Source organism: Triturus cristatus, chromosome 7, assembly GCF_964204655.1.
Source record: "Triturus cristatus chromosome 7, aTriCri1.1, whole genome shotgun sequence".
Taxonomy (NCBI): Eukaryota; Metazoa; Chordata; class Amphibia; order Caudata; family Salamandridae; genus Triturus; species Triturus cristatus.
In genome coordinates this window covers 354,490,232-354,508,426 of record NC_140590.1, presented here as the reverse complement: position 1 = coordinate 354,508,426, position 18,195 = coordinate 354,490,232, and the positions used below count along the sequence as shown (strand labels likewise).

The following is an 18,195-nucleotide window of genomic DNA, read 5'->3' as shown; positions in this document are numbered from 1 at the left end:
CGCAAGACCTCAATCCCTTCCTCGATATCCGACTCACTTATCCGCCACCCGAAGAGTGGGTGAAGTGCCCAGGTTTCCAGAGGGGCAGTGGCTGAAGATTCCGGATCCGTTGACCCCGCAGACCGGCAGAAATCGACGTGAACCGATCAGGCATGCCCGAGACTCATGACCGGGACCTGCCGTGGCGAGTGGGGGGCGTGGCGAAGTCCTTGATCCGGCTCCCGTCCGGCGCAAGGCCGTGGTCAAGCCCTGCATCGGCGCCGGAGGGGACCGGAAGAGACGACGTGTTTGGAGTGCCCGAAGCTGGAGGTGGAGCTGCTCGGCAACCATTGAGGAGGATTCCGGTGGCCGTGAGGTGCTGACTGTGCTGTGCCGTGCCACGCCACACCAAAGAAACAGACCTTTAGAGGCCCAAGTGATTTTGCCTCGGCCACCGGAGCAACCGGATCAGGACCCACAGCAGGACCGGCATTGCTGCCATGAGAGTCCCCGCTAATATCCAGACGCAGTGCTTGATGAGCGGGCCCCCTCCAAAGGCAAACCAGGGGTGAGTGTAGTGGCTAAGGGCAGTCGGGCGTTGGCGGTCTGTGGAGCACCACTACGGGGTGGTGGGGTGCAAATGAGGCCCGGCTATAACAGATAATCCGGGGATTACCGGCCCACCGCTCTGACCATTGTGGTACCGCTCGCCCCCTAGTATCGGCACCGCAGCAGTGATCCACAAGCAGTCCTTAACTAATGAAGCCCTGGAGCCACTGAGCCGGTCATCAATAGAGTCCATTTATTGGGCTAGGAGGCGCGTAAGGAAAACGCTAGCTGGGGCTCTGAAGCTGCAAGTGCACTGGCAGCATATCAAGCAGTGGTCGCCAGAGGTGACGTCAATGGCCTGTATGTAGAGGGGTTCCCTACTCTAGGCACGAGGTGCAGTGACGGCGTTGGAAGTAGCCCTCACACCGGTGCACCTCCAGTCCATCACAGCTTTAAATCCCGGGCCCAGTGAGTATATTACCGCCTATCAGCGCACTGTTCAAACTCTGCTATCTGACTTTAGCCTAGGAGCCTGTGTGTAGCTGCCACCTCTTGTGTTGCAGGGGTGGATTGTATGGGGCACACATCAGCCTTCTCCAGTGTCGGAGCTGTATCGTGAGATCTCACTCAGTACGCCCTCCAGCTATCAGCCGCAGTGAACTTATCTAGGAACACTCCAGTTGGGAACAGGTGGTCATACGTGCAGTTAGGAGTAGACCTAACAGTCGGAGAAATGTCAGGCCCGAAAAGCGCGAAAGTTGCCCAGCAAACGAAACTTGATAAATTTGCATTGCCAAAACCTGCGGACTCTGAGCTTCACCCCAAGGGTAAAATGACAGCAGGGCCAGAGAGCCAGCACCCTGAAATAACTCTTAAGGATGTGATGGAGGCAATTTCGGTGGTCCGGTCGTCCCTGCAACAAAGAATGGACACTATCAAGACAGAAGTCACTCTTCTAAGGGCAGACATGACGAAGATTAGCGAGAAGGTGAAGCAAATGGAGGTCGTTACCTCTAATCTCCTGGGCGACACGTCGCAGCTGCAACAAGATGTCAAGGAACTCCAGGACTTCCGTAAATTTGCAGAAGACAAGCTCGACGATTATGAAGGTTGCACCAGGAGGAACAATGTCCGAATTACTGGGGTGCCCGAGAAGGCAGAGGGGCCAGCAGCAGACCTATTCGATGAGGACCTCATCCTCAATCACCTGCAGCCGGCGGGACTGTCCAAGTTCTTCGTGGTAGAACGAGCGCCCCATACTGGCAAGACTACTGAACTTCAGGGACGTGATACTACAGAATGCCAGGGTGGCCCCCCGTCTTCATTACCAGAACGGGGAGATCTCCTTCTTCCTGCACTTCACCCTGAAGGTACAAAAACAACAGAGATCCTTTCTCGAAGTAAAGAAAAAACTGCAAGACAAAGGCGTGAAGTACGCCATGTTGTTCCCAGGTCGGCTAAGGGTGGAGGCAGAAGGCAAAGCGTGGTTCTTTGAGTGCCACGAAGAGGCCATTGACTAGTTGGAGGGTTGGAGAGGGGCGAAAGACCACAACGCCAGATGAGGGGTAGTCTGCAACAAGTCTACTGTCTAAATGTTTTCTGTGAAAGTAAGGTACTTTTGAACTGTCTTGTCGGACCTACTTGTGTATGCTTTCTTGGCTGAGGAGAACTGGAGGGGTTGATCTCCTGATGACTGTCCTGAACTGCAGTGCTAATTACCCTTCGGTATCCTATAGGTAATGTAAGGCCCTTCTCGGAATTAGTTCATTGTAGTGCATAGGGGAGGGTCAGAGTGGCGGAGCTATTCACCCCCACAGTTTACGTCTTTTAGTTAAATGTTTGGGCGACAGTCACTCTGCATAGTTTTTTGAATGGGCAGTTTGAAGCCCAGAGTGCAGGGGAACAGGAAGGGGGGAGTTGGGTTTGGGGGGTTGTTTTATTTAAGTTCAGAGATGAAGACACTATCTCTCTGTAGACAACAGGAGGAATTAACGGTTCACAAGTACATTGATGAATACGCAATGGGATAGAAGCATTAGACTCCTGAGTAACCCTGGGCGTAGTGGGCGTAGTGGGGCTACGCGGAGCATCACGGAGTGTGCCCAAATCTACGCACACTCTGCGAAGCCCCACTATGCGCCGCCCGCCTCCCTCCCGCCCTCATTTTAAAATTACTTAGAACCTTACAAATAAAGAAAATGACTTACCTGAGCTGCCGCGTCCCGGGGCTCCATCTTCCTGCTTCCTGGCTACATTCTTGCTCACGAATCCGAAAGTAATTTTAAAATGAGGGTGGGAGGGAGGCGGGTGGCGGGCAACTCTGTTCCGCCGCGGCGTGTGCATAGTCTGCCTGCTATGCCTACTTTGCGAAGAGCGAAGTAGGCAGCACTACGCACACTCCGCGGGCGGAGCAGAGCACTGCGCCCACCCTTACTCTGGTACGCTTTAGGGGACAAAGTGAAATATTGCATAGTTTTACAGCTTATCAAGCGGCTCTCCCCAGACATAGTGTTCCTTCAGGAGTCCCATCTTGTTGGTAACTCCTTTCCGGCAATGAATAGATGGGGTTACAGATTGGTGGCACACTCAGGCTTCACTACAGGGTCCAGGGGGTTGGGAATTATGCTTAAGAAGTCCTTCCTGCTGTTCATACAACACACTTGGACGGACAAAATGGTCGTATGCAGCCATCTCTGGGCAGTGGGAAGGGAAAACACTGACATTGATGTCCATATATGTTCCACCGGGCCTACAGGGTCGTACCTTTAAGGATCTAGGGCCTATTATGCTTTTGTTTCCAGAGGGACATCTCATAGCAGGCGGAGACTTTAATGCAGTAGTATCGGGAACACTTGACCGTCATACCCCACGAAACATTGGCCCTTCACAACAATGGCTCCCTGAATTTGTGGAAGCAATGGGCCTGACAGATGTGTGGAGAGCATTTCACCCACAGAGTCTCCAATACACTTTTCACTCAGGGGCACAAAACAGTCTTTCCTGCATAGACTACCTCCTTAAGCCGGCATCCCAGATAAGCAGAGTGCGCAACCTTAGCGAGGTGTATATCTGACCACTCTCCCAAATGGGTTGAATCAGTCCTAAACAAAAAAAGAGTAGGGAAAATCGTACCGATTAACACCTGGTAAATTCGGAACCCAGTGGTCTAGAATGCTCTGCTTCAGGCCATGCGTCGCTATTTCATGGAAAATGTAGGATCCGTGAACTTGCATCAAACCATCTGGGAAGTGTTTAAAACAGTACTGAGGGGCAAAGCGCTCTCACTCATTGTCGGAGTGCGAAAAAGAGAAGTAAAAGACCTAGTCTGAGTGGAAACAGACATCCTGCGGCTGGAAGATGAGAGTGAGGGATAACACACAGACGAGAAAATGCATGAGTTGAAACTCAAGAGGGAAGAATGGCTACTGATATGGCCAAAACATTAGGCGGGGAAAAAGAGGGCCGGATATATGTCTTGGGCAATAAGGCCGAGAAGCTCCTGGCCTGGATAGACAAGAAGGAATTGGCTAGTCAATTAGTGCCAGAACTTACAGATGCAAGGGGCAGAAAAATAACCGACTCGCAGTCAATCGCCAACGAGTTTGCCGAGCATTACTGTCAAGTATATTGGAAAAGCTCCTCCTTGTTGGAGGAAGACTCACGAGCGATGCTTTCGGACATTCGACTTCCAACCCTGTCTCCACAGGAGAAGAAGTCACTGGAAAGCGCCTTTCCGAATGACAAGATCATGCAGGTGATTAGAAATCTCCAATCCGGTAAGGCAATGGGGCCAAATGTCCTGCCTATTAAATTGTACAAGATCAAATCGGATACCATAGCCCATATCTACGGGCTATGTTTGAAGAGAGCAGAAAAGTGGGACTACTTCCCCGGGATGGACAGAATGCGGAACAATGTCATACATTCACCCCAGTACACAGATCTGGGCCTAAATCCATCATATTTTTGCTCACCATGCCTTTCCAGTTTGGACCCAGCCATATACAAATCAGTCTTGACCCTGTGCCCAATGGTAGCAGTCCAGCCCGAGCTACAAGGCCATGTCCTCCCTGGACTGGAAACTAGCATCCTAGGACCGGTTTCTGGCGTTCAGCCATGATCAGCCATGATAGCTTGACTCCAGTGGCATGAAGAGCACGAGACCCACGTCTGACCATACCCATCCCACTCGAGGTGACAAATGCAACACGAAGAATTGATGGACAGAATACAGATCAATGTCATACATTCACCCCAGTACAGAGTTTTGGGCCTAAATCCATCATTTTTTTGCTCACCATGCCTTTCCAGTTTGGACCCAGCCATATACAAATCAGTCTTGACCCTGTGCCCAATGGGAACAGTCCAGCCAGAACTACCAGGACAGGTCCTCCCTCGACTGGAAACTAGCATCCTAGGATGGTTTCTGGCTTTCAGCCCTCATCAGCCAGGATAGCTTGACTCCAGTGGCATGAAGAGCACGGGACCCACGTCTGGGCATACCCGTCCCACTCAGGGTGACAAATGCAAAAAGAACATTTGCTGGACAGAATGCAGATCAATGTCATACATTCACCCTGGTACAGAGATCTGGGCCTAAATCCATCGCTTTTTTTGCTCACCATGCCATTCCAGTTTGGACTCAGAAATATGGAAATCAGTCATGACCCTGTGCCCAATGGGAACAGTCCAGCCAAAACTACCAGGACAGGTCCTCCCTCGACTGGAAACTAGCATCCTAGGATGGTTTCTGGCTTTCAGCCCTCATCAGCCAGGATAGCTTGACTCCAGTGGCGTGGAGAGCACGAGACCCACGTCTGGGCATTCCTGTCCCACTCGGGGTGACAAATGCAAAAGGAACAATTGATGGACAGAATGCAGAACAATGTCATACATTCACCCCAGTACAAAGATCTGGGACTAAATCCATAGTTTTTTTGCTCACCATGCCATTCCAGTTTGGACCCAGCCATATGCAAATCATTCTTAACTCTTTGTCCAATTGGAACAGGCCAGCCTGCACTACCGGGCCAGGTCCTCCCTGGACTGGAAACTAGCATCCTAGGACCGGTTTCAGGCTTTCAGCCCTCATCAGTCAGGATAGGTTGAGTCCAGTGACATGGAGAGCACGGGACCCACGACTGGGCATACCCGTCCCACTCAGGGTGACAAATGCAAAAAGAACAATTGATGGACAGAATGCAGAACAATGTCATACACTCACACCAGTACAGAGATCTGGGCCTGAATCCATCGTTTTTTGCTCACAATGCCATTCCAGTTTGGACCCAGCCATATGCAAATCAATCTTGACCATGTGCCCATTGGTAACAGTCCAGCCTGAACTACCAGGCCAGGTCCTCACTGGACTGGAAACTAGCATCGTAGGACCGGTTTCAGGCTTTCAGCCCTCATCAGCCAGGATAGCTTGACTCCAGTGGCTTGGAGAGCACGGACCCACGTCTGGGCATACCGGTCCCAGTCGCGGTGACAAATGTAAAAAGAACAACGGATGGACACAATGCAGAACAATGTCATACATTCACCCCAGTACAGAGATATGGGCCTAAATCCATCCTTATTTTGCTCACCATGCCATTCCAGTTTGAACACAGCTATATGCAAATCAGTCTTGACCCTTTGCCCAATGGGAACAGTCCAGCCCGAACTACCAGGCCAGGTCCTCCCTGGACTGGAAGCAAGCATCCTAGGACCGGTTTCGAGGTTTCAATGCTCTTAAGCCAGGATAGCTTGATTCCAGTGGCATGGAGAGCGCGGGACTAACGTCTGAGCATACCCGTCCCACTTGGGGTGATAAATGCAAAAAGAACTATTGATGAGCAGAATACAGAACAATGCCATACATTCACCCCAGTACATAGATCTGGGCCTAAATCCATCATTTTTATGCTCACAATGCCATTCCAGTTTGGACCCAGCCATATGCAAATGAGTCTTGACCCTGTACCCAATGGGAACAGTCCAGCCAGAACTGCCAGGTCAGGTCCTCCCTGGACTGGAAAAAAGCATCCTAGGACCAGTTTCAGGGCTTCACCTCTCTTCAGCCAGGATAGCTTGATTCCACTAGCATGGAGAGCACGGACCCACGTCTGGACATACCGGTCCCAGTCGTGGTGACAAATGTAAAAAGAACAACGGATGGACAGAATGCAGAACAATGTCATACATTCACCCCAGTACAGAGATATGGGCATAAATCCATCTTTTTTTGCTCACAATGCCATTCCAGTTTGGACCCAGCCATATGCAAATCAGTCTTGACCCTGTGCCCAATGGGAACAGTCCAGCCGGATCTACCAGGCCAGTTCCTCCCTGGACTGGAAACTAGCATCCTATGACCTGTTTCGGGCTTTCAGCCTTCACCAGCCATGATAGCTTGACTCCAGTGGCATGGAGAGCACGGGACCTACTTCTGGGCATACCCATCACACTCGGGGTGACAAATGCAAAAAGAACAATTGATGGACAGACTGCAGAACAATGTCATACATTCACCCCAGTACAGAGATCTGGGCATAAATCCTTTGCTTTTTTTGCTCACCATGCCATTCCAGTTTGGACCCAGCCATATGCGAATCCGTCTTGACCCTGTGCCCAATGGGAACAGTCCAGCCCGACCTAACTCTGGACTCAAACTAGCCTGCCTAATGAGGGCTGTTAGCCTGAAACCGGTCCCAGGATGCTTGTTTCCGGTCCAGGGAAGACATGGCTTGGCAATTTGGGCTGGACTATTCCCAAGTGGCACAGGGTCGAGACTGATTTGCATATAGCTGTGTCGGAACTGGGGTGGAGAAGTGAGCTAAAGAACAATGGTGGATTCAACCCAGATCTGTGACTGGGGGTGAGTGTCTGAAAAGTATCAGCGCTCCGTCCATCATCTCTTTGTGTTTGTTTTGTCCGCCCTAAATATGGCAGGTTATGCCCAGATGTTTGTCCCTTGCACACTTTGCCACTGGATTCAAGATATCCTGGCTGATAAGGGCTGTTAGCCCGAAACCGGTCCGAGGATGCTTGTTTCAGGTCTAGGGAAGACATGGCTTGGCACTTCGGGCTGGACTGTTCCCATGAGGCAGAGGGTCAAGACTGATTTGCATATAGCTATGTCGGAACTGGGGTGGCGAATTAAGCTAAAGAATGATGATGGATTCAACCCAGATCTGTGACTGGGGGTGAGTGTCTGAAAAGTATCAGCGCTCCGTCCATCATCTCTTTGTGTTTGCTTTGTTCGCCCGAAGTTGGCAGGGTATGTCCAGACGTGGGTCCCTTGCTCAATTTGCCACTGGATTCAAGATATCCTGGCTGATAAGGGCTGTTAGCCCTAAACCAGTCCGAGGATGCTTGTTCCCGGTCCACGGAAGACAAGGCTTGGCAGTTCAGGCTGGACTGTTCCCATGAGGCACAGGGTCAAGACTGATTTGCATATACCTGTGTCAGAACTGGGGTGGCAAAGTGAGCTAAAGAACGATGATGGATTCAACCCAGATCTGTGCCTGGGGGTGAGTGTCTGAAAAGTTTCAGCACTCCGTCCATCATCTCTTTGTGTTTGCTTTGTTCATCCTACAGACCCATCCCCCTATTGAACGCAGAACCCATGGTCTTGGCTAAGTTGCTGGCAAGTCGCTTGTCCCAGGTTATAAGTAAACTGGTACGCCCTGACCAATCAGGATTTATGCCCAACCGAAACACCGCATTAAACCTCAGGAGATTGCATGGGGTATTGGGAAGACTTAGTACAATCCAGTAAGATACAGTGGTGGTCTCATTGGAGGCCACCATGGCATTCAACACTATTGAGTGGTCATACCTGTTCGCAGTCCTGGCAAAAATGGGTTTCGGTCCTAGTTTCATAGGCTGGGTACGCCGAGCCCTTGGCGCAAATAGTGGTCAATAATAAGACATCTGAGATCTTTCACTGGGTCGCGGGACTCGTCAGGGTTGTCCGTTGTCACCGTTGTTGTTCGCTCTTTCCCTCGAGCCACAGGCGGCTTGGATCCGCAGAGACCCGATAATCCGGGGTCTCAAGTGGACTGAGACTTGGAAGTACCGCATCTCCTTTTATGTGGATGATATTATTTTATATTTGGCTTCCCCCAAGTTATCGCTCAACAGAGTCCTAGAAATATTTACCAACTACGGGAAATTCTCTGGTTATACAATTAACTGGACCAAGTCTTTGATGTATGTTCTCAGTGGTGATCCTCAGCGTCCGACAAGGAATTGTCCAATTCAGGTGGCCGAAGGGGTCTTCCAACACTTGGGAATCTTCATATCGGCGGACCCCAAGACCCGATATGACGGAAACCAGTCCCCCCTCAAAGATTGAAACGAGACGTTACACACTGGAGGGCACTACCTCTCTCTCTGCTGGGTAGGGCAGCACTTTTCAAAATGATGTCGTTGCCACACTTCCTTTATGCCTTGCAGAACTACCCAGACCTGATCCCAACACGTTATTTTAAGGAAGTAGAGGGCCGCCAGAGAGAACTACTTTGGGATGGTAGACCACGAATAGCTTTACAGAAGCTAGTTCTGGGTCGGTTTGATGGAGGGATCGGTCTTCCAGATATTAAAAAATACTATTGGGCCGCTCACCTGGCCGCAATCAACCATTGCACATATCGGTGCTGGGATGACCCGGGTTATAGAATGGGCAAACGGTTGCTTCCAAGTGGTAACTACAACATGGCCCTCCATTCCAGAACTCGAAAGTTTCCACTAACAGGGCCAATTAAACATTCAGATCAAGTCTGGCAGGCAGCAAATAGAAGCCTGGGATGGGATCAGAAGCTTACACTCGCTACTCCCTTGTGGGACACTGAACAGCTAGGCACATTGAGGACCTCGAAGGGGTTCGACAAATGGGATTTATTGAGATCTAAAAGATAGGGAATCAATGGAAGGGGGGTAGTGTCATTTGTCTCCTTGAAGCAAGAGTACAAACCAGCTGACACTTAGTATTTCTGTTATTTGCTGCGGCGGCATGCACTGATGGTGAATTTACCCAAAGGTGCCTCTCCCCCAGAGTCTTTGCCGTTGGAAGGCAGGTTGCTAGATGGCTATATGCCTACGAAAGCGATCCCCCTAACATATAAAAAACTGATCAATAACACGTCCGATCCCCTTATATTAATCAGGGAACAGTGGGAGAGGGATGGACTAGAGCCCGACGACGAAGAGTGGCAAGAAGCAGTCTCCTCCCCATGAGAGGTTGCGATTTCCTCTAGGTTGCGTCTGGTACAGTTAAAGATTCTTCATAGAGTGTATGTGTCTGGGTCTCGGGTTGTCAGCATGGGAAGAGTGAATGAAGGGAGGTGGAGGAGGCAGTGTGGTCAGGAAGGGACATTCATGCACATATTATGGGAATGTGGGTATATTCAGAGTTACTGGAAGGAGATACACAAGTGCATGAAAGAGGTCCTTGGGGTAAGCCTCAGACCAGAGGCCAAGCGATGTCTCTTAAATGTTTAGGAACCCACAGACTTAAACAGCAAAGACAAACTATGGGTCACACTGGGTCTGATGTTGGCTAAGAGGAATATAGCGCAGCTCTAGGGTTCTGGAGTACCACCTAAACTTGAAAAATGAAGGGCAGACATGGATTGATGCATGATTAGCGAAAAGACACTGTATATAGCTTGTGGGTGCCCTAAAAAGTGGTCCGCGATTTGGAACAAATGGACCGAATATTAGGGTGACATTTGTGTTCCACCTGCTATCCCCTCCCAAGTGGAACCTGAAACACCTTGAGTCCTGAATTTGTCAGTATCACCTGTGTGGCTCAATGTATAGATGCAATAGTAATTTAATGCTGCTTTATTCCTCCTATCTGTATGCATAATATTGATTCTCTCTGTCTAATAAAAAGAGTTTAAATAAAAGAAAAATACATCAGTGCAAACCCAAAAGATATCTATTTAATTGGTGGGTACTCTGGATACTGTTAAAAATTAATCCTATGGGATGTCTTAGAAATCAATATTTCATACATCCTATGTCTACTGCCAACATGTTTTGGCCATCGTCAGTATCCAATGCGGTCATTAGCCTTGATCAGGACTGAGTAGGACAAGGAATTGGACAAGAGCAGTGGTAAGGAGGAATCAGAAGAAAGGGGGGTTGCGAGGAAGTTACAGAGATAATTCAGTGGATCATTACGATGGCAGATGGACTTCAGTCTGTCCGCCATCGTCTCGGGGAGTGAGGCCGCCCGCCTACAAGGCAGAGGTCCCACAGGGGTATTAGGATGTGACCGCCACTGTAGTGGTCGAACTCGCCATACTTTGCATTGCAGTGGGTCCTGCTGCCTGCATCACCGCCGCAATGCTAAAAAAGCACTGTTTACATTTCCCTGCACTACGTGGCAGGCACCATGTGGTGCCTGCCACATGGAGCAGGGAAATTTAGGAGGCACCATAGGAGACCCCCAAGCAAAAGTGCCCGTGATGAAGGGGAGCCCGCTACGGGCCTTCAAAGTCCATCCCCGCCATCTTTTCCATGGCAGGTGAACCGCCATGGAAAGGCTGGCGGGATGGACCATCATAATCCCAACAGCGGCGCCTAGTAGGCACCGCCGCCATGTGGGGGATTGTGAGGGCCTCCGCAGCACTGCCGGGCTCAAGGAGCCCGTCGGATGTGTGGCGGTCAGAGTTTCTGACCACCACGGACCCGTCCGACATTATAATATGGCGGGCGAAATATGGCCTCACGATGGCCGTGAGCCCACCACTGACAGCCTGTCAGTGGCAGGTTCACCGTCATCTTAATCAGCCCCTTAGTTTGAAAAAGGAGGAGGGGAGAGACTGAGAGGAAGAATGAAAGAACGGAGATGGTGGATATGATCAATATATGATTAAAATGTATTACAAGTGCATAATTTTCAGGAGGAGCAGTTTTCCTGATGGATGAGAATGGCTCCAATGTTCATTGCAGTGTTATTTCCCCCGCATGTATAGAGGAACATTGAAATGAAGTAAAGGGGAAAAATGACTACTCTATATCCAAGATAAATATTTTAAAGAAGTTACTTTTTAATGTTAATGTTACAGTAATTTATAAAGCGCACTTATTCCGGAGGTGTCTTGGCGCAGAGGACAATAGTGGACCTGCTTGGGCGTCTAGTTCTGGAACAGCCAGGTTTTCAGTCCCTTCCTGAAGGAGTAGAGGGAGCTCACACCTCTGAGCTCACTCGGAAGGGAGTTCCAGAGTTTAGAGGTGCCAAAGCAAAAGCTGCGCCCCCCCCCCCCCCCATAGTGATGTTCGGATTCTGGGCACTGTCAGGAGTTTGGCCCCTGAAAAGCAAAGATATCTGGTTGGTTCATACCAGATTAGAAGGTCTTGCAGAAAGACAGGACCTGTGTGGTGCAGTGCTTTGTACGCCAGGCACAGAGCCTTGAATTGAATCCGTTGTACTACAGGAAGCATAGCAGGCTGCGAATCTCTTTGGATACAGATTTGTACCTGGGGGTATTAGACAGTAGCCGTGCAGCTGAATTTTGTACACTCAGAAGCTTTTTTTAGGCACTGCTTCTGAATGTTTAAAAACAGCCTGTTACAGTAATCCAGCTTAGACTGAATCAATCAAGTAACTACAGTTTTTCTGGTGTCCACAGGAATGTAAGAAAGAATCTTCCTAACTTTCTTGATGAGGAAGTGGGCGGAGGAAACAGTTGCATTTGTTTGCTCGGTGGGTGAGAGTTTGTTGTCAAACCACACTCCCAGGTTCTTAGCCTTAACCGCAGGTTTTGGTGGATCTCCCATCTTTGCCGGCCACCACAGTTTGCCCCAGTTTGGTTGGATGTTACCAAAGATCACAATGTCTGTTTTATCAGAGTTAAGTTTAAGACAGTGTGTGCTCATCCATTGATTAATGGCACACATACAATTCTAAAATTGTAGGGGGGACCTTATTTTTATATGCTCCCTCCACAATCTGGGTGTCGCCAGCGTAAAATGTAAGATTGAACCCAATGTCCCAGATCATAGGGGCCAGTTTGGATACATATACGTTAAATAGAGACAGGCTCAGGGAGGTGTGGACCAGTGCAATGACCCTGACCCCTAGACTCTCCAGCCACTGTTGCAAGAGAGAATGATCAACGGTATCAAAAGCGGCTGACAGATCTAGGAGTACTAGGGCAGCCGTACCTCCTCCACCCATCCTCGTTCTCATCTCCTCTGTGGCTTTAATGAGTGCCGTTTCTGTGCTATGTTCTTGGCGGAAACCAAACTGTGCGTGATCCAGCACGTTATTTTCATGAATGAATTGGGTAAGTTGGATAGTCATAAGTTTGTCAATAATTTTAGCAGGCAACGGCAGTTGGGCTATGGGGCGGTAGTTATTTGGGTCGGTTGCGTCTAGGGTGGGTTTTTTAACAGCGGAAGGATGGCGATATCCTTCCACATGGATGGAAAATTGACAGAAATAAACATTGAATTGAAAATTTCTGTTAACCCACTCACCATGTCTGCGATTTCTTTCAGAAAAACTGGCAGGCAGGGATCAGAGGGAGATCCTGACTTTGCTTCGTAAATGTATTTTGCCACTGTTTCAGAGGCGACAGGTGAGAAACTAAGCAAGGAATTAGTGCCTGAGTCAGGGCTTAATGGAGGGTTAGTGGGGAAGTGAGCTGATGTGTCCTCAATTTTTTTTTAAATGTCCAGGACTTTGGTTTTAAAAGCAGCTGCAATGTCATCACTGGACTTTTGATTGCCCTTGAAACCTGTAGTCTTGGGTGTGGCGAGCTTGTTCACTACTGTAAAGAGTGCTTTAGAGGAATGCTTTGCTTCCTCAATCTGTTTGGTAAAGTGGACCCTCTTTTCTAATATCAGTAGGTTTTTATACTGTGTTAAGGCCATTCTGAACATACTGTTCTCAGGTGAATGATAATTTGCACGCCAACACCTTTCTAATCGATGACATTTTTTTTTTTTCCATAAAGCGTCAGAAAACCAGGGGGCTTAAGGGGTCTTCCTGTTCCCTGCAGTTTTTCGGGTGGGTACTGAAGCCTTGAAAGCTTCATTTATCCAGTCTATGTATTTAGTGACTGTTAAGTCAGAGTGACCATGTAACTGTGGGCGGGATCTCTCCAAATATGTATGGCGGGTCGATTTATCCGTTTTATCTCAGTCCCTCTTAGTCGTGACTAGGGTCTTGGAGGTCCAACCAAGTCCAAAGGAGGTGATTGGGAGGTCGAATTTAATAAGCGAGTTATCTGACCATGTCAGAGCCAGGGTTTCTTTGCAGGTGAGACCGTGAGCTGAAGTGAAGATACCATCTAGTGTATGTCCCGCCTCATGAGTAGAGGTCTTTACCAGTTGGGTTAGATCGACCACCCCAGAGTATCTATCAATACTTCTGTGTCCCTATTGCCCCTGTCTTCCAGATAGAAATTGAAATCTCCAAGGGTAGTAAAGTCATTATTTAGGAGAGTGGGTTCTGAAAGGCTGTCTAGGTTAGAAGTAAAGGAGCTTCTGGAGCTTGGAGGCCGGTATAGGAAGATGCCTCTGAAAGTCTGGCTTGGGCTGAGTTCAATTGCAAAGTGAAGAGCCTCGTAAAAAGGCATGGATGTAGAGTGAAATATAACAGGGAGATGTTCCCTCAGGATAATTGCAACTCCACCTCCTCGTTTTAGAGGTCTATCGACCCTGGAGGCCCGCTATCCAGCCGGGGTAGTGGTAACAAAGTCAGGGTCAGAGGCAGCGTCTGCCCAGGTTTCTGTCAAGAAGAGTATGTCTAGATTGCCGACTGAGATTGTGTGTGATATCTCCTTATTTGTGTTTGGCCATAGATCTGTCACTTGTCACTATAAATGTAAATAAAAAAGAACAGAATGAGCTAGGAATTCAAATTCACTCTGCCTTTAAGCCTGGTCACTTGGAACAATCCAGGGTGACTGACACATCAGACGATTAAGCATTACTCTGGAAATCTGTAGAACTACACATGGTTAAACGGGCTGCCGCTGGTGAATAAAAAGACAAAATAAATGTCAGGTACATGGGACTACTGAAACCTGCCAGTCTGATAACAAGAATGGGATCATGACATATTCTTGTGCAGGCGTTGTTCTCAGATTGCTGTGCCAGGTAAAATGCAGGATACAAAGAGCAAATATTACCTGAACATGCCACTCCGGCATCTTCACCATGCCCACAGTTGTGCTGTCCCCAACTTGGGTGTTGGCAGTCTGTGAGGGTACTTTCCGTTCCTGTGCAGTCGACCTCATCGAGCCATATGCTCCCAGTTCCCTGGCCAAAGTAAGCAGATTCTTTTGCAGCTATAGCGTGGCCACACCCTCTCTGCCGGCACACCACGTTCGCATCTTCTATTCCCCAGTCATCGTCGCATACGGTCCCCCACTGGCCGTCGTATAATATTTCCACTCTCCCAATGCAAGCGTTAGGTCCATTCACCAGTCTTATCGGGGCGGAACCTGTTGGAAAAAAGCAGCACAGGTGAGAGGCCTTCGGGATATACCTGAATGCATAAGACCACGTTTTCAATATTCTGTTTCCAAATACTGCATTTCTAGTCTAACAGTAGATACACTTGCGAAATAATTAAAATGACACTACCACGATCCACATTGTTTACATCTCTCCCCCCCCCTCTCTCCCTAATCTTCCACAATCCCATCCCCCTCCTGCCACTTATTTTCTCTGCCTCGTTCCCTCTTTCTGTTTCTCTTCTCAAAATCCAAGATATGTTAAAAACACGTCCACGATTTAATTATTTTTGGCCTTTAAGAAAACTCACTGATTCTCTCACTGTTTTTTTGCAGGCAATCCTGATATAAACATTCCTAACTCTTTCAGACTTTAGTCTCATTATATCCAAAGCTACTCTTTGTCTTTCTCTCTTTACTAAGTCTGGGGCCCCTGAACCTGTTTCTCCCTACAAATACTATATAAGAAATATGACACTTTTTCCGCAGGGAGCAATGCACTCTTATTCCTCAGTCCCTTCTGAATGGAAGGGAATTAGTGGATCAAATTCCCAAGAATTCATTAGTGGACTAGTGACCTGCTTTCTACTTATTTCATTGACCCCTTTTCTTCTTTTAAGAAAAGGGGATAATCTGTCAGCTCTCTGCTTTCTTTGAGAATAGCAACTGGCTGGACCAAGTTCTCAGGTTTCCACCTATAGGAAGCTGCCTTTTTATATAGTGAAGCAAAAAGAGGTACATTGCGTAAAGAGTCCAGGCAAACCTCAAACAATTTACGGAGGCACAACTGGCACCCCAAATGCTCTCTTTTGTGGTAGTGTGGGTGAGCAGTTAGGCATATCAAGGGGTAGTGTTAAGCATTTCTTACACAAACAAGAGCAGTAAGTGAGACACACAATAAAGAAGTCCGACACCAATTTATACACATACTTTTATATCAATTTAGATACAAAGATCATCAGAATCAGGTAAGCACTTTTTGAGTTATGAATTTTTACAGATTTCAAAAGTGGACACTGCAATTTTTGGCTGCAGTAATATTATCCTTTGGAGGAAAACATGTACTTCATTTGAGCACTTGACAGCGACTTACAGAACTGTTCTTCTGGACTTTAGGTTAGTATGGGTCAAGGTCCAATGACACACTAGCACGTGACCTTAGGAGGCTCTGGATCATCCGGGTGCAAAGGTGTGTTACGGCATCAGGTGCCCCATTTACTTCAATGGGAGAATGGTCCGGTTGGAAAAAGGCTACAAGTTAGGACTGGAACACAAGTCTGGGGGAACCCACAGGTGAGCTCGACCCTTGAGGTCCTCGGGCACACAGGGGCACCCTTGGTCCACTTCCCTTCAGGCTGTGGGATTCAGGTGCAGTAGTGTCTTTTGATGTCAGATCCTTTGCAGGAGTCTCTCGCGGTCGGAGGGGGCCTGCAGAAAGAGGCTTTAGTCGGTGACTGGAAGCCCAGTCTAGGCAACCCCAAGGATGAGCTTAGCTCTTGTGTGTCTGGGGATCCCGTTGGCACTATCACCTCCCTTGCACTCAGGCTCTGGAGCGTGGATCCGTAGTTACTTTGATGTGTCGGATGGCTGTCGTCGCAGACTCACTCTTGGTCTTTGTTTCTGCTGCAGAGGGACAACAGGTCCGCTGGGCCACTCAATGTGGGCTCATTGTCCCTGTAGTATCTCAAAGAACAGGTCAGTGTTCCTTGGCGGTGGTGTCCGGATTGGACACAATAAGCCTTGGCTGCTGCAATAGGTCCAGTACCCTAGGTATTAATACTGTGCAGCTCCGGTCAGTGCTGGAGTCCCCCACACTTGGAGGGAGGACAGATCTGACAAGTAGGAGCACTTCTACCTCTTCCTGTGTGGCTGCTGCATCAGTAGACTCTGTAGGGTGCAGGTCGATGTACCGGGTCTTGCTTCTTTGATGCCTGCGGCTGCATGGGAGTAACTCTTCTAACCTGAGGGTGTTCCTTTGGCAATCGGCAAAGGACTGGCAGCCCTCTGTTTTTCTTGAGGTCTGTACAGTGGCAGGATGAGTCGTTGCTACACAAGGATCGAGTGCCGCACGCAGGCTGGCAGACTTGGCACCAAGTCAGTTGTGCTCCTTGGCTCTCGGACGACCAGTCTTCTTCTTTGTCCACTTCTTTAGCTGCTGTGTAAAAAACGTACATCCTGGTATCAAGGGGTACCCGAAATACTCAATTATGGTGTGTTAAGTGGAGTGAGGGGTAGTAGCTAATGGGCTACTTACACCTAGGGTCACTACACCCCCTAGATGAACACTTCTATGGGGAGTGGGCATCACCCTGTCTAAGAGCTTCTAATTGCACCAATTTGGTGTAATCCTAAATTTGGTGTTCTCTTCAGGCTTGGTCACCCTAGAGGTGTGCCCAGCCTGGCAGTAAAACTGCACAGCTAGTTTTCCCGCCTGTCCTGGTGCCAAATGGACATTGAATGGGGGGCAGAGCCCTCTACTGTGCGCGGAAGCCATATTCGTATACCAAAGGAGGTTGGCTCTTTGAAGCTCCCTGCCTTGGAATGCTAATTCACAGGTCATCCTGTGTGAGGGGATTTAAAAACACGCTCTGCCCGAGCAGGCTTTTGTTCCTGACCTCCTGAGAGCAAAGGCCCTCACCCCTGAGCTCAGAAACTTGTCTGTGGTGGCAGGCTAGCTGAGACCGGTCAGTCAGCACACCAGTATCTGGTAGGTTTTCAAAGGGCACCTCTAAGGTGTCTGCTGGGTGCATGTATTAATCCATCACAGGAATCAGTGTGAGTTTCTTAATATGAGGTATTTGATACCAAACACCATGGGACCGATTCACAAAGGTAAACGTAGATGTTTGGCCTAAACTTAGATCAAAAGTCAAAGTTTACAACTTTGGGAATTTACAAAGGGCATTTACGAGTATTATCTTTATGTCCACACTCATGGCGGAGCACCTCCCTGAGTGCGGACATAAAGATACCAGTAGCGGCTCCTGGAGGGAGTGCTGAGGGGCGGTATGGCAGGGTGGGGGAGGGGCAGGGTGGGTGGTAGTAAACTCCAGCTCACAGCTGACCGGAGTAATGTAAAATAAATAAATAAAGAAAACGAATTTCATTGAGCGCGCTGAAACTCCAAATGGCGTTTCAGTGAGCGCAATGACATTTGTTTTATTTATTTATTTATTTACATTACTCCGGTCGGCTGTGAGCT

The 18,195-nt window shown here is 48.7% G+C and overlaps 1 protein-coding gene across 2 annotated transcripts in view; it reads right to left on the bottom strand.

The window, feature by feature from the left end:
* The window catches only part of LOC146809654 (uncharacterized), a 974,089-nt gene that overhangs the window by 444,462 nt on the left and 511,432 nt on the right, over positions 1–18,195 (bottom strand). For both annotated transcript variants that reach the window (XM_085616509.1, XM_085616510.1), the window contains exon 5: positions 14,667–14,981. In XM_085616509.1, the coding sequence (XP_085472635.1) occupies positions 14,667–14,981 (315 nt within the window). The remainder of the gene's footprint in view (positions 1–14,666; positions 14,982–18,195) is intronic.